Source organism: Mytilus edulis, chromosome 9, assembly GCF_963676685.1.
Source record: "Mytilus edulis chromosome 9, xbMytEdul2.2, whole genome shotgun sequence".
In the NCBI taxonomy this organism is placed as follows: Eukaryota; Metazoa; Mollusca; class Bivalvia; order Mytilida; family Mytilidae; genus Mytilus; species Mytilus edulis.
Window position 1 is genome coordinate 42,351,050 of NC_092352.1, and position 26,886 is coordinate 42,377,935.

A 26,886-nucleotide genomic window follows, 5' to 3' on the forward strand; every position below is an offset into this window, starting at 1 on the left:
ACGACAATAATTTACTGCACATAAGACGCTATGAAACTTTTTAACTATGCTGACACTGCAGACATCTTCGTTGGTAATAGGAAAAAACGAGAAATTTTACGAACAAAATCATAAAACGGCAAAAATGTGTCCATGGCGAATATGGGCACCCACTCTTTATGTGTTCTTAAAAAGAGGGGCGAAAGATACCAGAGGGCAATTCAAAGTCATAGATCGAAAAAAAATCTGAAAACACCATGGCTAAAACAGAAAATAACAAACAGACAAATAACATTACACAAGACACAACATGGAAAACTAAGTAACTACAACCCCAAAAAATACTAGGGGTGATCTCAGGTGCTCCGAAAGGGTTAGCAGATGCTGCTCCGTATGTTGCACTTGTCGTGTTGCTCATGTTTTTGCACATCCGGTAAAATGGAACTGTCAAATTTTAAAGTCGAATTATGATAATACAATTTATAAAAAAGGAACCTGTATTAAAGAGGGACGAACGATACCAGAGGGACAGTCAAACTCATAGATCGAAAATAAACTGATAACGCCATGGCTAAAACAGAAAAAGACAAACAGACAAACAATAGTACACATGACACAACATAGAAAACTAAAGAATAAGCAACACGAACCCCACTAAAAACTTTGAGACAATACAAACGATTCTCATGTGCTCCGGAAGGGTAAGCTGACTCTGCTCTATATGTGGCAGCCGTCGTGTTGCTCATGTTGTAACAAATATAACACCTGTGTCATTTTGCTGTCAAAAGTACACTGATTTAAGTTGTTCTCTTCAACTCTGAAAATGTTTGGCTTTCTAACTATTTTGATATGAGCGTTACTGATGAGTCTTATGTAGACGAAACTCGCGTCTTGTCTGTTTCTTCTATAAGATAAAACCACATCCATTTGTTCATTGAAATGAAACCCCCTCTTAAGGGAATTGCATTCCTGTAACGAAATTTGCCGACTTGATTGAATATATAGAATTTTGCTATTTTGCAATCCAAGGTAGCGGTAGATAATCTATATTACTAATCATTTTTTGTGTATCAAAAATTGTAAAGTTCTTATCATGTCTTTGGTTGTCTCTGATAAATCAACAATCAACTTGTTTTTTTTAAAGTTTTGCCAATGCGGCGCTCGGCCTATGGTACAGACACTGTTTATCTTTGAAGACCATAAATTATGTTACATATCTTTCTTTGTTTTGTTTGCTGATTTATGAATATCATTTTCAGTTTGATTAAATATTTATATATGACATAGTTCGGTTGGTTAAAGTTCTCAACTGTAAATGGCAATGTGAACTCATTTTGTCTTTTAATTCATATTGTTTGAATTCTGAAAGTTTAGCTGAAAGTTTCAATTCGGTTGTTATTTTACTCATCAAATCAAATAAATCTTCTTTTTTTTTAAATCGTGATGATTAATTCAACTTTAATTGAGTACACAGGCACAAGAAATCATAAATTCAAGATGCAGATGTGGCTTTTAATGCTAAATATTTATCGCGAAGCATATTTCGTCTAATGGACTGTGCTGTTTATAATTTACTTTTTGTTGTCCTATGGAATGTTCTACATTTACTTTCTTTTATATAATCTTATCATTGATGTTCTGTGTTTGGGTTGTCTCGCTTATCATCATTTCTGATCATTAATATAGTTGTTATAAATCAAGCAGTCAGTAAATCGTTTGTATTATCTCACATGTTTCAGGTCGGGGGCTTTTAAAACCTACTATACAGTATAGGTCTTTCTCGTACCGTTGCCTATAACTGCTTGTTGCAACTTCAATTTAACTTTGGTTGATAGTTCTTTCTTTGATAATCATACCACATCTTTCAATTTTGATATTAATGTAATTGATAATCAATACATTCAAAATTATCAACGGTTAACTTTCATTTTACTTAAATCACAAATATTATAGCGTTCCTAAAACAATGTAGTTTAAGGCTATTAAAGCGATATCTTTACTTCGCCGGTCAACACATCATAGTTGCTGTCGTTTTTCACAGAACATACATATAGATTAAACAATCTCGATAATAACTTTCATCACTGTTTTTGTGAATTTGTCTGATTTGTTCATATCTTAAAGTGGTGCATTGAGTGGAATTTATTTCAAATGATTCGTTCGGGTTAACCTGCATTTGACCAACTAGCACCATTTTTAATAAATTGAGATCTTGCAAATTAAGTTGTTTTTGCAAATGATGAGTTTATATGTTTGTATGATTAGATTAGTATAGGTGAGATAATAAGTTGTCGACCATGAACATGATTAGCAGAGATTAAGCCTTTTTTACTTTGGTATAACTGATTATTGCGTTTTTCCAACGAATCTTCGTGATGATCGAAGAATCCATCATCTTATAAAAAGAAATCCAACAGATAAGATACACAAATAAACTATAAAGACCGTTACTAGCTTTAGGTTTTTGTCTGACGATAATGACCTTTATCTTGAGATAAACTATATTCCAGTGATTGGTCAATGTATTAAGATTGAGACTTTTTTGTTCACATCAATTGTAGCATGTGTTCTACTCATATTTTGATAAAAGTAATCTTTATGGCTGATAACCTTGACCACTTTTCTCTCCTTGATAGTAATGTCCCAGTGTCTTCTTCTTATGTGAAGTACAGTTATAAATTGGTCGATATGCGTCTTTGTTATTAATCATTTAAACTGTTTTATATGACTAAGCAATATTTACAGCAAAGGTATAGCATTCATACATTTTCCGAAATGATGCCAAACTGTATACAAGATGAATAGAACTTTTGTCGTTGTTTAATTGCACCTTTCGATATTTTATCATAAATTGAACATTAGATTTCAAATTTGGATTAATACGGTAAAATATTTCATGAAACAAAAACAATTTATTCATAAAATCAGTGATTACCAAATTAACTACAATGTAAAATCGGATCCGACAGAGGGTGGAAACATTTTGGTAAAACTATAGACATACATATATCATAATTTTATCAATGATTATCGTTTTTTTTTCTATTCAGATATGTTTTTTTTTTTTTAATTTTATTGGTCTGATATCCCTTTGGTACCTTTTTACATAAATACCTAAAGCTGAAATAATTAATAATCCAGTGACGCAAAATAAGTTGAAATAGTATGTGTTTACAGAATAAATACCTCATTAACACCATCTATAGAGTGGGAATATGATTTAAAATGTGTTAGCTGTAGAGTTATACTTACTACAACGATAAAATTGAAGAAACGGTCAATTTTTGTATTAAGGGTACAGTACAGTGAAACAGATCAAACAGTTAATACATTGTATGATAACGAATGTTGACACAGTGACAATAGAATGTTACATAATTTATCACAAACACTATATGTTCCTGCTAATATTTTAATAGATAATCAATGAATTTTTTGGATACGTTAACCAGTGAGCATCACTAAGAGTTGGTATATTTTGTTTTTATCACTGATGATTCCAAGTACGTTCTAAAGATGTTGTATGAATTTCAAAGTTAACACGAAAAGTTGTTACAAGGAACATGGACACTGAAAGTTCAAACATAAATAATTTTTCATAAGATTACCCTATCTTTCTCTTAATGAAACGACAAGCGTGTGTCGTGGAAAAAGTTGTTTTTGGACGTTAAGCAACACATATTGAATGATTGAATCAAACATTAAATAGATAGTTCAATCATTTTATCAATCCTTTCTGCCACGGAAATAAAGTAAACCAAACGAATATTAGATTTTTATTTGTACGAATATTTTGTTTGTCTTCGTTACCGTTGTCATATCTGTAAGTAAAAGAATTCTACACCGATGCATGGTGCTTTCTTATTTTAAACATTAATTGATAAGTGCAAAGTTCTGATCAAACCAAATATTTTAGTAATCTTTTATGTTTCAGTTGTTGAAGCTTTTCAAAATGTTAAATCTATAACATCGAACAAACTAAAACATAACATCAAATATGGTAGACAGCAACCAACCACAACCAATCAATTACATGAACCTGATATTGGAGGGACACATACAAAATGATTTGAGGTTAAATATACTTCTAAGCGCTCAACCAACTTCTTAATTTTGAACAGCTTTAATTCTAAAAGAACATTATTCAATAGATAATAGACAATTGATTGGCAAATACATCACTACTATAAAACGCACGCTTAATATAAGAAGGTTGTACACAAAGACATGCCATAAACTTATGAATATATTGTATGATTACCAATGAAACAACTATCTACCATAGAGTACTTTACAAAGATATAAACATTTATTGGTAACAGTATGGCCTTCAACATGTTCAACAATTAGAAACACTTCAATCGAGAAAATAAATGGCATTATTTAAAACAAAAAAAATTGAAACTACAATTATGACTGACAGTAAACTATTATTACCACTGAATTACAAGCGCCTGACTGGGGACTCGATCATACGGAATGTGGCGAGATTAAACATTTCTACACATACTCAATCCTTCTTCCTTAACATTGAACAGTTGTGTAATAGCCACACATAAATAACTATAAAAATCGGTTGTAAATGGCTGAACTCAATAGATGATTCAAATATTTTACAGAGATTAGACGAAATTGCTTACCAAAATGGCTAGTTTAAAGAGAAAATAATCCATTTGTTTATTCTTAAAATACGGATGTCATTTCAAATTTCGGCTCGAATCATTTCTCTATAATGCGGTTTCTAGACCCCACTCTTCTCACCAATATAACATGATAAATGGTTTCAGAGAGTTAGAAAGTTTTGTCCAAAGGGTTATTGCAACCTGCTCTTTTCATTCAATTTAAGTAGTATTTTCTTGCCATTTCAATGGTGTTAAATTGAAATGTTAAACTTGCCAATACAGTTCAGGGCTGTGTCAGTAACGAGTCAATGTTATTCAATATAATGTTTTGGGTATATGCAAAATTCCTAAAGTGCTTTACTTGAAGGACGATATATGAAAACGGTTATGTCATTGTTTTTTTTATATCTAGTACAATTTTTAAATATTTAAGTAATATTGCATGAACCTAATCCGAAAGAAAATAGTAAGCAATGTTGAATTATTTACAATTTAGCAGTATAATAAAACTCGGCGAATGTTCGGTAAACTTTGTGTCATTTTTTGTTTCAAATGCAAATATAAAACAGCTTAAAAATTAATTCAATGTAACCTTTAGCTAGTCCTCATTTGACTTATAATTCCTCGCGAAATCAGTCAAACGAAAAACTTTAAATGTAGCCCTGAAACTTTCAATTCGGCAGGTTTTATACATTTTTTTTACAGATTTCATTATTAATTTTGAATAATAAATTACCAGACTGAGTGTAACAGCGAGTAGGCAATTGTTTGTTTGTATCTGTTTTTGTTGTCATAGAAAACCCATGTTTTCATATTTTCTATCTGCAAATCTTAATCGTGTGGTATCTGTTATATTTTACAGATGAGAAACCTTATTGCAATGTTGTATGTTAAGAGGTAAATCATTTACATAAGCATAGCCATATTGATGCCGGTTATTAACGTTACTTGACTTGTATAGGCTTTTTTTTTTAGATCGGACTTTGAACTACAATGCTAACTGTTTACAGATTGTAACTTTGATGGAGAGTTGTCTTATTTTCACTCATACCTAAGTTTTATCCTTTTTCATGCTTAACGAGAGGACAAAACTAGAACCGTAGCATAGTAAGTAGCAATCCTTATAATGTTTGATAGAAAATCATCGGTGCACGTATAAACATTTCTGGCAATTTCGGGAAAAGAATGAAAAATGATTAGATCTTTTGTTAATGTCCTGTTAGAGAGTTCAGTGCCAATAGTAGATCTTTGATAAATACTGTAAAATTGGATTTGTTTATCGTTATCTTCTCTTCTCTTGGAGATTGCAATGTTACGATCAGTAGTTATATTCCCACGGTTTACTTTTATATTTAATGCCCCTGTACCATGTGTACTGTGTGTCACATACACCGAAGGGAAGACCAGCCCTCCAGAAATAAAACACGTTTTATCAGATTTCGGAATTCGTATTTGCCCGTATACTGCACCTTAAACCTAAAACAAACCCTTAACAATAAATTCCTTAGGTTAAAGTAACATGCATCAAGATCGAAAACAGTTGACCTCTAAAAGTATGGAGAAGCAATGAAGCCAAAAATAGTAACAGTACAACCCGCATGGTAATGGTTAATTGATTGATTTTTTTCACCTAATCTAGAAACACGTTTTATTTATACTGAACGTTCTTACAGATGTTATGTTTCTGTTGTGTCGTAGTTGTCCTCTTAAATTTGATGTGTTTCCCTCGGTTTTAGTTTGTAACTCGGATTTGTTTTTTTTCTCTCAATCGATTGATGAATTTCGAACAGCGGCATACTACTGTTGCCTTTATTTATAAAAAAACGAAGATGTGGTAGGAGTGCCAATAAGACAACTCACAATCAAATCACAATGTGTAAAAAGTAAACAATTACGGCTTCAAAACGGATCCTTGGTTATAAATAACTATACATAACTATAGGTGTAAAATAATTCAAAATGGAAAACCAACGTTCTCATCTTAGCCATATCTTTGTTTTCCTCACGTTTTCTTTAATACCTTTATAATTTTACCTCTGGTCAGTTGACTTAAGCAGATATTTCCTTATATTCTAAAACAAAATTATTTAGCAAAATAAATGTGAGAATAAACTCAGCAGAGGTAAACACTGATATAGAATAAGAATATTGCATATCTATAGCATTAAAAAAAGCATTTTCAGCTCATATGGCCCATTATTTCCATTATCAATTTTATCATATCTATCTAATATAAGATTTAAGTTAAGACAAAAGGTGAAATCGAAAAAAAGTTGTAAACAATCGTCAGTGTATTGCGTTTACTCCTTTCTTCACAGTATAAACGTATAAAGACATTTGGTAGAACTCAATTTTCCTAATATTTCCGGCCCAATTGAGAAAAATATGCATTTTATTACTATGCTCCACTTTAAGCAATGTTGGTTAGCAGACTGGTCAACGGACACATTTCTTGACCTTGATAACCCAATGTCAATTGTTGACAAGTTATGTTAAATAAGGCCCAGATGTTTCAGAACAGACGATTGTTGTAAAAGTAAATAGACGACAACGGACAACGGACTCCAAATGATCAAAGAAAATCACTTGGATGGAGAGTTGTCTCATTTGCACTCATACCACATCTTCTTATATCTATAGGTTACAGGTTCTTGAAATGCCAATCTGTGATCTTTCACTATAATTAGATAAAGGATAAAATATATATATAAATACAGATGTCTTTTTTGCACATTGTCCAAAATGAAATTGCTATCAATAATTGTCCTCCCGTTGAATCAATGGCATAATCATTAGATTTAAAATTTTCAGAAAAAGAGCTGATGTCATATCATTATTAAAGGTCAACAATTTGAAAAAAAACTCAAATATTACAATTGATTATCGTAGATTATTTGTGCGTTTTCTGCGATGTGTTGTTTTGCAACTGGTTGTTTAGTGTAGTTTTTATAATTGCAGGAATTTTGCATTTCATACTTGGATGGCTGAAGCGGTCCGCTACTGACTCAAAAGAGTGGCGGAAGATGGAAATGGTATAAATATTTCAAAACAATACACGTAACACGTTTTTATAATTAGATATAGGCATTCATATCATTTATCATTCAACGAGGAAAATGTTTAAGAACAGTCCAACGCTAATAATAATATAATAAGTCACGATTCTTCATAAATACAAATTGGTAACTAAAAATATCATACATAAGCTTTAAACACTGATCGTATTTTGTTTGTGTCAGGCCATTCTTCCAACGTACTCATATCACACCAGTTTAACAAATATTCATCTTTTGGTGTGCCATCTGAGCTCAACAAAACTGCAAAAACATTTCATTTATATCACGTCCTCTTATGTTCAACATTTATGCAACAATGCAAGAGTATCTTATCGTGAGCCGGAAGTTGGAATTATGTCAAAAAATTTAAATGAATGATACATATTGAACTTTATATTACCTAGGAGACAATATCACCTGTTATTCTGTTGATAAGGGTAAGATCACATTATCATATAAATAGTGCAATATTGTGTAAGAGTTAAAGATTGTAAAACTGCATAAAGAACTGAGCAATGGTAAGCACATTATTTCAATTATTATCACAATCATTTTTATGATTACTGTAAACATTTGGTAATAAGGTTTTGAATATTTATAGGAAAATTGTTTTTTTTTAATTCCTACACTTATATACTTTGATTTGATACATGGCATAAACTCCACTTCGAAGATATGTTTATAATCGCCTCCGTGACACTAGTACTGCCAGTCTCACTGTTTGCACTGTTGTTTTTAATGCAAGAATAGCTTTGCAATTATTTTAATCTCAAATGTGATGAACCGTTGGGTTGAATGTAATTACAATTTGCACATTTCAAAGTTCAAAATATTTTATTTATCTTGCTGTTGATGAAATAAAAATAAAAAAAATAAGAGGAAGTGGTATGAATGGCATTGAGACAAGTCTCCACTGGACACAAAAATGGAATAATTAAAACTAAAATTTACTGCCTGGAATTATACACAGTAAACCAGAAATCAAAAATAGTAATAACCGTTTTCGAAGATATGTTCCAAAAGTGGGTATAAATTTTCTTTGAAGGTTGACAGTTATCTGTGAATACAAATACATATTTAATTTTGTTACGGTTTGTTATGAAAAAACTAGTTTTAGCGTATGAGGTAGATATACTTTTGTTCAAAGGTGCATAATAAGTGAAAGGAATAGCGCATCTAATGATTGTGGTGAATTGTTATCTTATTTTAAAATGAACTAAATCTGGATTGATAAAAAATTAAAAAATGTATTATTTTATCGTTTGATGTACTAAGATCGTACGTATTTGCAACATTGGTCAATTTTAACATATGATGTTGAACAATTAACTCTTTGCAGAAATATAAAATTGATGCATTGGCACAGGGAATAAACCGCTCATATTCTGAGTTAGCAATATTGCATTTTAGTTTTCAAATACCTCCATCAAAAATGTCATACTTGCGATACCTCTGATATATTACAATACATAAAATATATTCTTTTTTACTTAAGAATTAAACATTGGTTGCCCTCCTTTCACTCTCCTCTAGCGGCATGTGATATTTCAATGTTTTTTTAATAAACTGTTTGATTAAGATAAGTGGAAAGTTTCTTTGCGTTTTAATATCAAAATTCGTAATTCAAAATTTTGATAGTACATTTAGATCAAGAAAAACAAGAAGACTTTAGGTAGATGTGTTAGATAGAGCGAACTATGTATTATCAGATAACAATTCCCGATTATCGTAGATATAAGCTATATACCTCTGGAAAACAGATGCATATTTTGTCTAAATCAGACTATAAAAATAGCAAAATTGTTTCTGCTTTTCAACGGTTTTAAAAATGATTTAAAGAATATGAGAATTTTCTATATCCCTTATGTTTAAACAAATCCTCGAGTCTTCTTATCTTTATCGGTTTATGAAACCATGATCCAATTGGGTGATCGGAAAATGTGTGTTCTCTATAAAATCTAACACTTCCGACAGTGTACATAGTAAAGCTGTTGTTTTCTAATGCAAGCACATTTTGTTAAATTTATATATAAGCAAATTTACAGATCTAACACTGTTGGGTTGAGGTTTAGACGAGTTGTATATACATTATGTACACAGCCATGTATCACCATCATTGATGGCGATCCGATGGATACATCTGTTGTAGAGTTGTCACTGACTCAGACGTACTTATAAATATATTTTTTTTCTGTGACTGTATATTACATTAACTTGTAGGATCCTTTACTATAGATAATTTAGCTGATCTGTAATAATAACATCTTCATGCCTTATATATCATGTACTGTAGTACGCCGCTAGATTAAAACTGACAAGGAAAGGTAACACACGGCCAGGGAAAGCTCTTTTTTTAAGAGCCGAGGTGGTCGTGTGGTCTAGCGGGACGGCTGCAGTGCAGGCAATTTGGTGTCACGATATCACAGTAGCATAGGTTCGAATCCCGTGATATCGTGACACCAAATCGCCTGCACTGCAGCCGTCCCGCTAGACCACACGACCACCTCGGCTCTACAATAATAGAGCTTTCGCTGGCCGTGTGTTACCTTTCCACGTCAGTTTTAATCTAGCGGCGTACTGCAGTACATGATATATAAGGCATGAAGATGTATATATATATATATATAAACAAATATATAGAAGTACAAAAAAGCATTCGTACTCCGTATCTACATCTCACCTACGTGACTTGTACTGCAGGCGAGAAAGTTTCGTTTGTTCACTATCATTGATGATAAAAAATAAATTCTTTCTCACAACCAGGAAACCATTAGTCTGTAGATATTCACTGTGAAATAGATATTTGCATGTATAAAATACAATTTTGAAGATCAGATAGAAAAAACCTATTGTTTGTACCTCCACAAACTGCTTTTGATTAAATTGTGGTTATCTCTCATTATTAGTTTGCATTGTTACATACCAAATATAGAACAAAAACATATCAACTGAACTATATGATATTTAGTTGAGTGAAGGATATGTACCGCAAATTTACCTTTCACATAATGACTGCGTTGTTAGTTTCACGATTGCCTTTCTTGTGTCAATAAAGCGTCTTCTGTTTGAATTTGTCTTATTAATTTATTGCTTGTGTTACTTAATCAAAACAATATCTGAAACTGCTTCATCAAGATGCTTGACAACATAAAAGTCACTTTTAGGGGACATTTGATGAAAAAATCTGCATTCCTATTTATATAGGACACAACTGTGTTTTTCTTCTTGACGACATTTCCCTTTACTTATGAACTTTCGTGCAAATTGCATTTAGGGACTTTACAGGAAAATGAAAAGACGCTAGCACTATTCTTAACTTCCGCTATAAAGATAATGTCCTCTCACTAAAAAACAAACAAAGTTGTAAAACATGTTGAATATGTTGAAGCATCTATCCTATGGAAATCTTTAAGAATATCACGGATAAGTAAACATAATATTTTGACTAACATCTAGAAACTGACAATAAAGGTATGTTAACAACAGAACTATACGCAACACTAATAACTACAGCTTTCTCTTTGTGAATCGACAATTTCTTAGAAAAAATGTTCAACCAGCGACTAAAAAAAATATTTATATTATAGTTGATACTGTAGAACTTTCGTTATCTAACACAATTTCCTTATTAACAAGAACACTAAAACAACACTAAACGAGAAAACAAACGTTGTGTTGAGTTTTAAATAAATACAGGCAACATTTTGTGCAAGCCAGCAGATAACTAGTTCTACTCAATTATGATCATACTTGAGTAGAACTAGTTGTCTGCTGGCTTGAACAAAATATTTAGAGGACTCTAGCTGTTACACTGGGGTAAAGCTGATGACCGTAACTGCATTCACGGTCATCCCAAGATGTCGGATGAAAAATTAGGTCAGTTTCTGTATTGTCTGTTAAAGTGTTTCTATATCATTTTCTTTACAAATCATACATTGAAACGATGTAAATTTATAAAAGAATCACTCGAAAATCACTAATTACTTCCGAGAAATGTGCATGAAACGGGAAATTCGATTTGAAAAAATCGTTAAGATGACCGTAAATCATAATCAAAATATTTTCAAGATGACCGTAACATAAAACAAGGATGACCGTGATTGGTAAAAAGATGACCGTAACTTGTAAAGGATGACCGTAATTTGTAAAGACTGACTGTAATTTATATAGGACGACCGTAACTTTTATAGGATGACCATCAATTCTAAGAATTAAATATCCGTATTGTATTCAAAGCTTTTTTGTTGAGTTTGTCGATCTCAATAGGGGCTCGGTTAGCGGATATAAATATGTTTCATAAATTTCTTTTTTTAAACTATAATATAATTGGCCATATTTAGGATTTATAACAATGATAGTAAATTGCATATTTCTCGTAAACAATGAAATATTTATTGATATCGACAATAAAATTTTAACACAAATTTACAGCGATACGACGAAAATTTGAAGAAACATGAATGTGTCCCTAGTACACGGATGCCTCATCTACACTATCATTTTCTATGTTTAGTGGACTATGAAAATGGGATAAAACTGTAATTTGGCATTAGAATTAAAAAGATCATTCCATAGGGAAAATGTGTACTAAGTTTCAATTTTATTTAACTTGAAGCTGGACAAACGGACAAACAAACAGACGAACGGACGAACGTACGCACAGACCAGAAAAACATAATGCCAATAAATGGAGCATTAAAAACATTAATAATACATACGAATATTTGGTAATCGAGCCCATGTGAATTGGTCCAGAGGAAGCAGATTAAAATCTTAATTTGTCTTGATATATGCAGGCGGAAACACTTTTGAAATAGAACAAAAGAATCGAAACTATCGTGTTTATCGAGAAAGCGATAAAAGTTAACTGAAATGTTTGATATAGTAACAAAATTTTAAAAAGTTAATAAAAACAAATAAAACGACAATTTTCTTATTTTAAAAACACCATTTGCATAAGTTTTCAATGTATCTATTACATATAGTAATGCAAAACAATAAGATATCAAGTCGACGACATGGTTCTTATCGGGGCCTTTTATAGCTGACTATGCGGTATGGGCTTTGCTCATTGTTGAAGGCCTTACGGTTACCTATAGTTGTTAATGTTTGTGTCATTTTGGTCTTTTCTGGATAGCTGTCTCATTGGCAATAATACCACATCTTCTTTTTTATATATAGTATCTATAAGTTGGATGTAGAAAATGCATAACCTCCGATTTTTTTTTTATCACGTACAAAGCAAGAGCATTTTATGTAGCATCTCGCTTCAGATTCTATCATTATTATATATCAAAGCTACAGGTTGACTTTATAACGTAAAAAGATGACAGTACGAAAAGATGAAATATATGGGTCAATTGAGATACCTATCTAATGAATCACAAAAACAGAGTAGATGTGTTCCAATAGCTATTTTTTCTAAAAGTACTTGACGACAGTCTTTTAATTTGGATGATGAAAATGTGTGTGTGATAACTAGGGTTTATAATCTTCAACCACTGAAAATGTTTAGTCTGCCCTTCCACGAAATATTTAATTAGATTTTTTTTAAATGCTTAAGAAATTTCAAAAATTCCATCTGACATCCAAACAGACAATATTTTTAAGTTGAATCAATGCAGACAAGATCATTAACTAATGCTCATTAGCTAGTAGATACATTTGTTTTTTAAAATATAACTGACATATAACGATCGATCGTAATGGTGCTATGTGGATACATTTATCAGTTTTCAAGAGCAAAATTGGTAGAGCGTCATCCCTACAATGGCTTCCATTTCTACGACTGTGAGCATGAACTGGCGTAATGGGGAGATAATTTTGAAGAAGTAGAATCCTGACTGTATGAATAACATTTCTGTATATATACAAATTGACAACGTTCCGCCTTGTGATACGCTTTTCGTACAATACTATTTTAAGGATCTACTTTGCTGGAGCTCACCTTCACAAGTTTATTCGAATGATATTTTCAAAATATTTCTGTTATTTTATTTGCACGACAAAATGAAAGACGATATAATATCAATGGGTGTACATGCAATTTTTTGGCATTTTTAAAAATGTGTATTTATTATATGTCATTAAAAGGAATCCCAGAAACAAAAAAAAAATCTTTTGTCGATTAGTTGAAGGTTGTGCACCGCATGTCTTTTGGCAAATTCATTTTAAAAATTGAACCCTCTACTGTAAAAAAGATACATATGGTAATCTTTGCATTTGAAGCACGTCTTATTTTCTTCTACCTATAGGATAAAACTTTCATATTAATATGTGTATACCAACACGATTAATCATTTGATACAAAAAGATAGTTATATAAATACGGATATTTCTTAGAATTGAGGGTCATCCTTTAAAAGTTACGGTCATCATTTACAAATTACGGTCATCTTAAAAGCAGTTACGGTCAGCCTTGTTATGAATCCCTGATTCTGTTACGGTCATCTCGATTGTGATTTACGGTCATCTTGGCGATTTTTTCAAATCTAATTTCCCGTTTCATGCACATTTCTCAGAAGTAATTAGTGATTTCCGAGTGATTCTTTTATAAATTTACATCGTTTCAATGTATGATTTGTAAAGAAAATGATATAGAAACACTTTAACAGACAATACAGAAACTGACCTAATTTTTCATCCGACATCTTGGGATGACCGTGAATGCAGTTACGGTCATCAGCTTTACCCCAGTGTGTTAGTGCAATTGTCAACTCTTCGGTTAGATAAAAAAAAACTTATTTTAAAAGTCTTATATTACTTTATGTGCGTATTTTTCAGGCCACTTTGACAACTATAACTCTGCTACTTCTGTTTCCGCTGGTGTCATTCTATTTTGAAGTTGCAGTTGCAGCATCAGCAGCAGGAGGTAGTAATTTTTGCATTTAATTTAGGCATTTTGGAAATACTAAATAACAAATCCTAATTCTGAAATATAAAATGCACATGCTTTACACGTTCCAATTGTTAGGGTTCATGGAGTGTTCATATATTCAGTTGTATAAATGGAAGCGTACTCTACTCAAACTATTGGCTCTGTGACAACACATACACACACATGATTATAATTACTGAAATGTTTTATTAAAATAAAATTTGTTTATCATGGAAAATGAAATATAATTATGTTTTCATATCATTCTTAAATATATGAGGTATTGCAATAGTTCTTAATTACTCAAATAAGATATTTTGGAATACGGAAGGCAATGGCATAATTAACATGGTTCCCCAATTTGTTACTGGTATATTCGTAATATCTTTTACTAGTTCATATGCATAATAGAGTTGTGGGATAATTTTTAATGAGATACCCACGCAACAATGTCCAAACGACATGAATTTAAAAACTATTATAGCTAATGTTCTTTTATAAAAATTCTGTTTTAAAACCATGTACTATTCTGGAATTGTAATCCGGTATTTCCTTTCCTGAATTGATTTCATTATATCAAGTTGCTACGACCTTAATTTCCAACCACAATTGACACTTTCATGTGTTCAACTAACTATAAACGTTCTTGTATATGTATACATGAAAAGTTTTATTCCAAAAAAGTGCATAAATATTTGGCCGGAATTCAACTTAATCAAGATGATCTACAGACAGATGGACGCACGGCGCTCTTTTTAGCTTCAATATAAAATAAAATAATGTTTGCTTTTATATTTTCATTCATATGCACAAACGATTTGCAAATGTACAAGTATTATTTAGCATCAATGGTTTCGTTTTGTAAATGTACACTAAATGTAAATTTACATACTTGTGTATATGCGTTCACATATGTCCATTTTACAATAACAGGTTGTCCTACTTACATATAAATATAAACAAACATGCGTAAATGATTACATGTAAACGATGGTCTATTCCCTCGGTTATTGTAAATAACCCTGATTTGTCTTCTCTAAATCGATTTTTGAATTTTGAACACTAGTTTACTCCCAATGCGTGTATCTGATACATTTTCTATTTGTGTATTAAATAGGAGTTCGTTTAGGAGGCGCATGTACTATCAACACGAACTGTACAGTTAATGTTACAAATTCAGAATGCAAGAACAAAACTTGTCAGTGCTTATCGACATTCTTCTCACAAAGTAATACATGCCAAACAAGTAAGTATATGCAAGCACAAGGTACTTTGTTTAAGTTCATAAGACAGTTGAGCAAAAATTAACACATTGACTGTGATATACTTAATGATGTCGATGTTTAGCTGGGTTGCATGTGATGAAGCAGTGTTTTGCTTACATAACAAGCGAGTTTCAGAAGATTTGGGACCGGTAATAAACATGAAGTTTTGTGCTCAATCGTTAGAAATTGTTTTCTACCATAGCAGATAAGGACACAGGATAAATAATAGTTTAATCCTCCTTGAAGTTCGGTTTAAAAAAAGGATGTACATATTGAGCAGATAAAATTACATTAACAATTAGCACTATTTCTAAATCTTCTTTAAACAATATTGTACAATCTCATTTCATGCAAACACGTAATTATAGATTATCGGTGATCATCTCAACGGGATTTATTTTCTCGCTTGAGCCGGGACGGCGAAAACAAGAAAGGCAATCGAGTTGAGATGAACAATGATAATCTTTTTATCGCTATTTTACCTATGACGACTTTGTCAATTTCATGTTAATTTCATGGCAATTTCGTTAGCAACGCCACGTGCATGCTTAGTTTCTAGCGATAATTTTCCATCTCAAGCGAGTAGCATGATATGAAAATTATCACTAAAAAAGATCAAAGGAAAAATGCACAAAAGAGCGATAATATGAATTATTAACATTATATAGATCACAGCACGGGTCACTGGCTTATTATTGATACTTGTGACATAAATTGCTTTCTTTTTTTACAATTTTGTTTTTTAAATTTTGTTTACAGAAAAAGCTCTGGGTACCGCATGTAAAGGAAATGTGGAGTGCAGTGATGCTAACGCTATATGCATCAATAATTGTAAATGCAAAACATCGCATTACAAGGACAGTACCAATAACTGTAAACCACGTAGGTGTAAATTTTTATAGAGTACCAACATTAATTCAAAACACTGCATAGCCACGGGTAGTAAGGTCGTCATATCGAGGAGCGTTTAGTACAGTGATTTTGTCATAGTTTGGATAAGTTGACATGGTTAATTTATGTTGCTTTCCTAAAATATTGCCTCAGTTCTATTCACATGAGCAGATAAAAAGCAAATAAGATGCTTGAATATGTATTGGAGGTCAAATGATCTAAATTGGAATTGTTGTTTCACGAAATTAACGCAGAATAAGCAAGATATCGGAATTGCTATGGTTTGGTTAAGCGATTGACATGGTTCGGTTAAGAGTCTAGAAATTCGTCATGGTTTTGGTCAAGATTGTCATGGTTTAGATCGAAACAAATATATATGTGTTTCACTTTAATACTGAACGGTTGATTGATAGCGCCTGTTATTGAACTAAGTTACACTATATATTAACTGCCAGAGAAGAAAAAAACCTGTTTAACCAAATTTAGTGGGTGTAATCGTCAAAGCGTATGTTAAGCATGTCATGTTACTTTTTGTAAGTTTTCTACAATATAAATTTAAAAGTCACTGCTCTTTTAAACTAGCTTTCGATATAATTTTACAAAAAAAAAGACAAAGCGTTGCTTCTGTTTCACATATAATCTATTGTCCATAAGTCCAAAGTCATGCTTGACTCTGCCGGGGATATCATGAGCGGCATCACTAGCCAAATAGCTAAAGACTTCTATTCAAAAGTGGCAGCCAGTCAAAAAGTAATTCTTGTTTTTCATGTTCTTTTCTAGAAAACTATTCATTTGTTGGTTTTTCTTTATTGTGAATTTTGAACTAGTTTATGATGAATAAAAGGAGATGTGGGGTTATAGGTCCATGATACAGTAACCCAACTACAAAACTAACCAAATGATATTAAGAGGACATCATAAGTCTTCAACCATTTACGAAACCCCGAATAGTTATGCGTGACATGGACAACAGTTTTATAACTTATTGGTTTTAAAACTATAATAGGTGAAATTACAATAAAAAGAACTTTCAAAGTTCGAATTTAAAATATGAAAGATCACAACTCTAATTTTGGATTTAAACCGATATAATGTTCAAGTTTATCAATTATTATTAGGAATCAATAATAATCTTTGTAATATTGTATAAATGCATCGTGTATAGTATCATTGAATTATTTCAAATATTTTACTTTTTATGTAATACAGTTTCTATATTATCTGAAAAAAAAACTCCTGCTATCTAGTTTTAAGTATGAGGTGGTATATTATTAAATGTGATTGAAAAAAGGATTGAAATTCAAAGAAACACGTGTTATATTGCCTGCTACATGTACATTTAAACTGTGTACGACCTTAATTGACCTGGGTAGACAAGAAATAATCGTTTGTAATAGGACAGAACGCATTATAAGATGGACGAAGATGAAACAGATGGTAAGTTTGTTGATATATATCACAAGTACACTTCATTTGAACTTCTTAGAACATTCAATGATATTTTTATGCTATCTATATTTGCCCTTTATCATTTTTGCTTATTTGATTTTCAATTTACGAGGTAATATCAAATGTAAGATGACGTGGGAAATACATAAATGAGACAGCAAACCAACAACACAAACATGAATTCTTCAACAATACTAGGATGAATTAAATTGGCCAAACTCTATATCTGCCTGTTTCTATAAAATGGGTAAATAAATTGAACAGAGACAACCAGAATCTGAAACCATGCATCAAACTATTCTCAGTATAGCGTAAAACAGTAATGTATGACATAGGACAACTTGTCGCGTCACTAGGTTCTGGACTTTTTTGGTGAGTCGCATTTCGGAATTCAGTAAATATGTTTTTGAAATTAAATGTGTAAAACCATTCCTTTCACAATAGTTAGCACTTATGAATGCCTGTTTGGTGTCTGTGTTGAAAATTTATATTTTCATGATTTCGTAGTTTATAACTTCTTTTCAATTTGTGTACCTAAATATGTTTAGCATAAAAAAAAACGCAGCCAAATTCATTATTGTTTTTTTGTTGATATTCATTTACACAATAAGGCTACAAATTTTACACAAATGCATTGATTGGACTCGTATAATTTTTCAGAGGCAATTGCATCTATTGCTCCTTTAGACGGGTCATTTGAAACTGTTGGTGATACTGATTTAATTGAAGAAACAGTGGTTTCACTCAATAAAGATGATGACAAATTACTGAAATTAGATGAAAACAATAATGAAAATCAACAGGGCTTGCCAAAAAAAACAACTAAAGTTCAGTGCGACATCTGTTCTAAAATTGTCCAAAGAAGATGTCTAACACGCCACATGAGAAAACACAGGGATCAACTGATTTGTTCTCATTGTCCAGCGAAATTCTCAGATAGATGGGCCTGACGGAACATGAAGCACGACATTCAAACCCTTTAATGTGCGATGTTTGCGGCAAAAATATACTTCAAGAATCGGCCTAAGTCGTCATTTAAGAGACCATGCTAGTTCACGCCCAATAGAGTGTGATATTTGACATCAACGGTTTAACGATAACGCACATTTTGAAGGTCATCGCAGTAAACATTTAAACTACAAACCGTTTAAATGTACCGTATGCAGCAAGGCTTTCGCTTATAGACAATAAATGGCAAGACATGTCAAAGAATGCCAAGGGAATAAGTCCTACATCTGTATGGAATGTAATGCTGTGTTTAACAGCAAGCGTTCACTAGACCAGCACCATAGTGGGAAACACGAGCAGAAAGAGCATACATGTATGTGTGGAAAGTCCTTCCGTTGGGTTCGATCATTCACCAGACACAGTAAAATATGTAAAACAAAATTATATTTAATAAATTTAAAATTTTATTTTTGATTCATTTCTAGCAATCATAAAGTTTAAATGATATATTGTCTCATTTTCAAGATAATGATATTTTTAGATATCATAACATGCTCTTTTATGAGGAAGGATTTTTTCTTCATCTTTCCTATGGTACTGACGAATTCCTTGAGCACCATGTGCAAATCATCATATGGGTTCATGATTGCACTATTTACGTTTAGCAGTAGATCTTCGGGGTTGGTCAAACTTTGCATGGCTTCTAAAATAAATAAACGCAGTATTGTTTAATTAGTTCCTTTGGATTCAAATTTATAATATGACTGCAGCAATAAAAGATTTAAAGATTAAAAAACAAATATTGAAAAATAGGATCCTCTCAATATTGTTTCATGTAATGCTATTCAATGAAACTACAGAGTTAAATATATATCGTTATTTATTTGTGTCTTTAGTGTTTCTGTTACTTGATTTTCTTGTTTAAACCCGATCTGGTGAGTTTACATGTGTGGCATGGTTAAGGCGAAAAAGAGGGTGGGGAGCCCGCAAACATTTTACTCCGCAATATTTTGTATATACTGTCTCAAATTAAGTGTCTGTAATGCCGTGAATATCGTTTGTAACTGTGTATCATTCATATTTTGCTATTTATTTTGGACAGAAATTGGGCTGATGATTTTCTAGTTGGAATTCCTATACATTGAATTTTGTCGCAGCCTTTTATATCTTGCTAAGAAATATGGTTTTGCTCATTGTTGAATGTTGAAGCCTCTTGATGACAAATAGCTGCTAACATCTACGTCATTTGATAGTTATCTCATTGGCAATCATATTACATCTACTTATAACATATTACTACATTGTTTGTGCGTTTTCATTCCTTTTGTGTTTCAAATGGAACGATTTTTGTGAATTTTGATGTAACTCTTCATTATACACGAGAAGAATTACATAACTGAACCATGTCGAACATGAACTTAACCATGACACTAATGAACCAAACCATGACACAGATATTTCAGTAATTTTGAATTGATTGCAAAAGTAGGTATTTTTCAGAATAATTGACCGCAGTGTTATATCACGAAGATATATATGTGATGTAACAGACTGTAAGAAAATAACTTTTTTTATGCACGATAAACCAATTAGCAAGTTTTAAATTTTGACATACGCAAGCTTTGTTTTGTGTTAAATCATTAACCATATGATACCACTTGTGATGTACTAACATATTTACGTTATACAAAGGTACTTACCAGCTTGAATTAATGATCAGAAGTTCCGTTTACAAAATATCCCAATGTTTACATTTTTGCATTGATTGTCATCAAAAAGACTTAACACCGTCATGTCAAACTTATCCAAACTATGACAAAATCACTGTACTAAACGCTCCTCGATATGACGACCTTACTACCCGTGATAGCTGACATTTAAAAATAACTCCCAACATTAAAGAACCAATAAAACTATATAAAAGATAAGACTATGATACACTTATGACAATGAGACAACTTTTTAATAATAGCAAAAAGGACAATCTGTATACAGCTATAGGTCACTTTACAATTTTCAATAAAGAGCAATACCAACAAGTCTACAAAAATACAGAAGATTCAAGGTCTTATTTCTGGCAACGAAAACATAAAAAGTGAAAAACAACATGATGTTCGCCATGTTATCAGAATAATAATTTCGCTTAACTTAACTACGGAATTTCTTTAATCAGCTTTGATCAAATATATCCCTGTATTTTGTTGTTATTACTTTTGATGATTTGTAATTTGTTTTTCTTAATCGAAAAGGTCTAGTGATAAAATCAACCAAAAGTGGTTTTGGCGTTATTACATTTAATAAATTTTCTGACAACATGTTAGTGATAAATATGAAAATAAGTTGTTCAGATATGTGTATACAAAAATTCTTATTTGTTTGCACCTGTCCCAAGTCAGGAATCGGATGTTTAGTGGCTGTCGTTTGTTGATGTTGTTCATAATTGTTTCTCGTTTCTCGTTTTTATATATATATCAGGTCGTTGGTTTCCCGTTTGAATGGTTTTACACTAGTTTATGGCCCTATATAGCATGCTTTTCGATGTGAGCCAAGGCTCCGTGTTAGAGACGGCACGTTAACCTATAATCGTTTCCTTTTATAAATTCTGACTTAGATGGAGAGTTGTCCAAGTAGCACTTATACCACATACCACATCTTCTTATATCTATTTTCAGAAACTTACACATACATTGAAAGGTGCCTTTGGCGATATTTAATGTTTATTAAAGTGGTTATATCAATATTGAAAATCATCACGGGAGATTTTATACTGACCTTATCTATTAGTGGTTTTGTATATATTTCATACTGTACAAAACATTAGTTCATTTCAATAACTAATTACATTATCGGTTGTATAAAGTAAAATCACATGTATATTCAGTAGAATATAATTGCTCGGTTTTCATATTGCATTTTGGGCAAAAACAGGAAAAAGGCGAATATGAAATCGAATAACTTACCAAATAAATATTACAATGTAAAGTAATTTTAAATACAAAAATTACATTTTATAATACATTAAAATGAAAAACTTTAAAAAAACACTTTCTAAATATGATTTTTTATTCCATACAATAAAGTTCACTAAACAAAAATATATGTTATCTTAAACTCCATTATAGGCATTGCTCCAACCAGTACGTGTGGTAATCCAAAGAACACTTCGTGTGTAGCTAATGCATTTTGTAATGCAACCAAATGTGCTTGTTATAAAGGATTTGAAACCACGAAAACTGGATGTAAGTAGATTTTGTATCTGTATCAATACACCTGTCTGAATATATACATGTAATATCAGTATCAACAATGCAAGTTATGTAAAGAGGGGAGAGTGGAAAAGATACCAGAGAAACAGTTAAACTCATACATAAAAAAAACACAAACAACACTGACAATGCCATGTCTACAACAGAAAAAAGACAAACAGACAAATAATAGTTCACAAGACAGAACATAGAAGACATATTTTCTAAAAACAATTTAACTTGTATGTACATTTTGGATTTGAATACATATAGTTTACAATTCCCATACATAATGGCAATGTTCCTGCTGAAGTAATTGATTACAAATTGTTAACATAATGCAATTTTTCAAGTAAAGATGCAGGGTTAATACCCATAATGACGTTAAACCAACGTATTTTTTTTTAAAAGTTAATGAAAGAATGTCTAATGTAAAGATTAAGAAACATTAATTTTATAAAATCTTGCTGTAAGTTTGGGTAAAGATGATCAATGTAAAACACCTCAAGTTAACTTGCATTCTGAAAAAGGTTCCCAACAATGAGATAAAACCCGTACTGTATAAAAAGATCAGGTCGCTTAGTAATGACAAATTCTGAACGAATTCAACGTAGAGGACCACATATATATTACGTTCCAAAAGGAAATTGCGTGAAATAATCTTACAAAAAACATCCATTCGCCGTGTAAGTTATTCATTGTCATATAATTCAACGTTCCCTTTCTTTTAGTTTTTGAAAATATTTAAACCAATACGGTAAATTCAGAAATGATTGCGCGCATATATTATTGTATTTTCTTTCATTTTAGACTAAAATGCTATTTTAATTTTGCGATATGGAAAAAAATCCTGTTTAATTCATATAGCAAATTGCAAAATGCGAGTTAAAATTATTGCAATTAAAACTAAGTCGTAATTTTCGCAATAGAAAATACCTCGCAATAATTTTTGAATTACGGTAGATACAGTGCTCATGTTAATTATTAGAAAATTACTATAAAGCATAGAGAATTATTTGCATTTGACAGGACTATCGGGTAATACTTTGAACACGTTAAGTAATTCACAACAGTAATTTACTGTCAATTAATCTATCAAGGAAAATCCAAAAAGTGTGTCTTTAAATATTTTGCTTGATAAGATAGATAACTGTAAAATATTGTATACATTACTACGTACTGTTAAATTGAATCAAAATCACATATTATGTGCTTAAAGGCCCAATAATGACAAAACAAAAGACTTGATTAATGCTTTGATAAAAACTTAAAACATTATTCAAGATACAAATTCCTCGGTTTGCCTTCATCATGTTTAGATGGAACGCTCAAACCCAAACATTAAAAAAAAACTCTACAGAGTACAAATCAGGGATGTATAAATACGTTGTTGACTTAGTCTTTCAAATACAGAGAAATTCATAAGACATGTCAGATTTCTTACATTTTTAAAATATTTGAATAGCCACCAACATGATGGAAAATATTATGCGTAAATCAAAACATCATCCCCAGATGGATTGTCTGATTCTTGAATGACCAAAACAACTATTTAAACTATTTACGAAGGTTAAGGGCAATACTAAAGTTGAGAGTTCAAAATATTCTAATTGTTTTTTTGTCTAATAAAATGGAGAAATTTGTTAAAACTAAGAGGTCGAAATATTCATTGTTAGTAATAAAATTAACGGTACCAATTTTCTTGCACCAGATGCGCATTTCGACAATACATGTCTCTTCAGTGATGCTCGTGGCCAAAATATTTGAAATCCAAAGCTTAGATATAGACTTGTGTTTCTGTAACGTGGGATCCATGCTTTATTTATTATTATCGCTATTTTGTGCATTTTTCTTTTGATCTTTTTTTGTGATAATTTTCATATCATGCTTCTCGCTTGAGATAGAATAATTATCGCTAGAAACTAAGGAGACCACGTGGCGTTGCTAACGAAATTGACATGAAATTGACAATGTCGTCATAGGTAAAATAGCGATAAACAGATTATCATTGGTCATCTCAACTCGATTGCTTTTCTCACTTTCGCTGTACCAGCTCAAGCGAGAAAATCAATCTCGTTGAGATGATCAACGATAATCTATAATTATAGCTTGCTATGAAACCAGGTTTAACCCATTATGTTCTACATTAGACATTGCCAGCACAATTTTTCAGTTGTTGTATTTCTTTCCTCTGATGTAATTCGGATGCCCATTCAGGCTTCTAGTTAAAACAAGAATGGTGCATGCTATAAATTGTACGATGATGTAAAATAGTTATGTTAAGTATCTGTTTCAAAAGAACCAAAGCATTTAGAGAACTTAAGTATTGAAATATACACATCTGCTCCTCCAAAGTCGCATGAAAAAAACCCAACATTTTGGCAATATAAAAAAAGCAACCAATTGTCATTTGGCATGCTAAAAACCAATTGTTTCAATTCATTTTGCCTCTGGATGTTCCGTTGCACGGCAAATGGTTTCAATCCTACCTTACAGTTGTCTTTGTTGGTCAAAAGTGCAGAAGGAGTTAAGCGGATATCGCTCAATAGTGGAAACTTCGGTATTGACATGATTTGTAACAAATTTGACCGTTTCTAAATATTGTTTTTGAAATTAAAAAGAAAACAAAACAAGTTTACAACTACATCTTGCAAAGTTGACCTCAGATTTTTGCCTATTTTATTTAGGTCAGTTTGATCGTTTAGCTCATCAACATTTTTAATATCTATACTTCATTGGCTTCAAATGTTTGACTTTAAGAATTCTTGTTAGCGTAAACACAGAAAAACGCGTCGGCGCATACATTAACAACGTATTTATTTTTCATTGCTTATGATCCCTTAAGTTAACAATGCATTGATTATTTAATTCAATTTTATCAGTTAAGCAAAACATTTACTTCTGATGTAATAAATTAACGAGTTGTGTCTTTTCCTTTGATTAGCAATAGTTTGCATGCATTTGAAAAATCAATTTATAAGTCTGTTGTTTTTAATTTGGAGTATTATATTAATGTGTTTTTATAATAAACATAAAAAATATTTAATATTCATTGTACAATGCTGTAAGGTAAATATTAAAATAGTGTAGTTAATGCGGATAACGAAGAGAAGCAACCAAAAGGTTTATCAACTATGTCATGTATGTATCTTTAAGTATGTATCGTTTTATATTACCAGGTAATGCTGCAGTTACCATGGCCATAGTGGAGATGTCAACCATTTTAATGTGCTTTATGCTAGCGTACTTCGGAGTTTTGAAATAAGTTTCAGTCCCGAATAACACAACATGTGTTAACATTTAGAAATAGATTCTTATATAGAGTAGGATTCATGGAACATACTTAACTTCGAACCGAATATGGTACATGTGTGTTAAAACTGTTTTCAGTCAAGCAAAGGTCAAATTCAGCATCTTCGTATAAAATACTAAAATGGATGAAATAAATCACCTTCCATTCATATCGAAAAACAATAAAATGGGTTCATTTTCATAAAAAAGACAAAGAAAAAGAACAACAGTGAACCAAATGACAATTCTATCATTTTGAGAAAGGCTATTTATGAAATAATCCTTTTGTCATTCATTATTATATTTCATTTCAACGGGTTTTTGCGTACGAATCGGCTGGATGTATCTTCACGAGGATAATATGATTTATGAAACGTACATTTAGATGCAGGATATAAATAATAAATTAAAGGAGTAGGTTCAGTAAGACCCCTTTTTGGCCCCAAAATGTAGCAGTATTAGAAAATTGTGACAATGTAATCTTTAAGCTATATTTTGGAAAGTAAAATGCTTCTGCTACAGAAATATGAGCTGTTTTGACAATACAATGCACAAATATCGCGTTCTAGCATCATTAAGTCATGCTAAATTACTGAAATCTTCAAAATTTAGCATTTTGTTTAAATTTTAGACGGTTTTCGTCTGAAATGAAAGTGGCCGCATTCGAGTTTATTCATAATATTGAAATATAAGTTGTATTTGATGATAATACAAAACATATATAAAGGTTGAGGATGAACACGGATGCGTCCACTTTCATTTTTGACAAAAACTATCTGAAAAGTGACGTTTTTTGGAATATTTGATAGATTTTTCATTGATTGAATCAGAGCGTTTTTAATGACATAATCAGTTAAAATTTTTCAGATAAACTAATCGAATCAATTGAAATAGACACGTAAGTGTTTAAAAAATGTCAAAAAACTTTCGTTAGATGAACCTGAAATTTGAGGCCAAAATCGGCACTTACCGGACCTACTGCTTTATTTTAAATAATTTTGAATAAAAGTTAAGTTTTGTAATACCGTTTTCATTTTGTGTTATTATCAAATTGTATTTAACAGTCTTAAAATATTATTAGATATTGTATCAACATTTTTTTTAAATTGAAGGACAGTTGAAATTGTATTCAACTTTACAAAGTAACGCAACACATGTTAATGAAGGTTGTTATTGTAGTTTGACTTGATAAATGCATGAGTTAACTTAACTTTATAATTTAATAAACAGTTTCGTTCTGAGATATTGATGGTTTTGTTATTG

The 26,886-nt window shown here is 31.4% G+C and overlaps 1 protein-coding gene across 1 annotated transcript; it reads left to right on the forward strand.

Annotated features, from left to right (window-relative positions):
- The first annotated feature begins 8,112 nt into the window (after positions 1-8,112).
- On the forward strand, positions 8,113-26,866 carry LOC139490325 (uncharacterized). Its single transcript, XM_071277151.1, has 6 exons — positions 8,113-8,175; positions 14,441-14,528; positions 15,652-15,780; positions 16,559-16,681; positions 22,210-22,326; positions 25,512-26,866. Exons 1-6 carry the CDS (start codon positions 8,173-8,175, stop codon positions 25,595-25,597), a joined length of 546 nt encoding a protein of 181 aa, XP_071133252.1. The 5' UTR covers positions 8,113-8,172; the 3' UTR covers positions 25,598-26,866.
- The last annotated feature ends 20 nt before the right edge of the window (positions 26,867-26,886 follow it).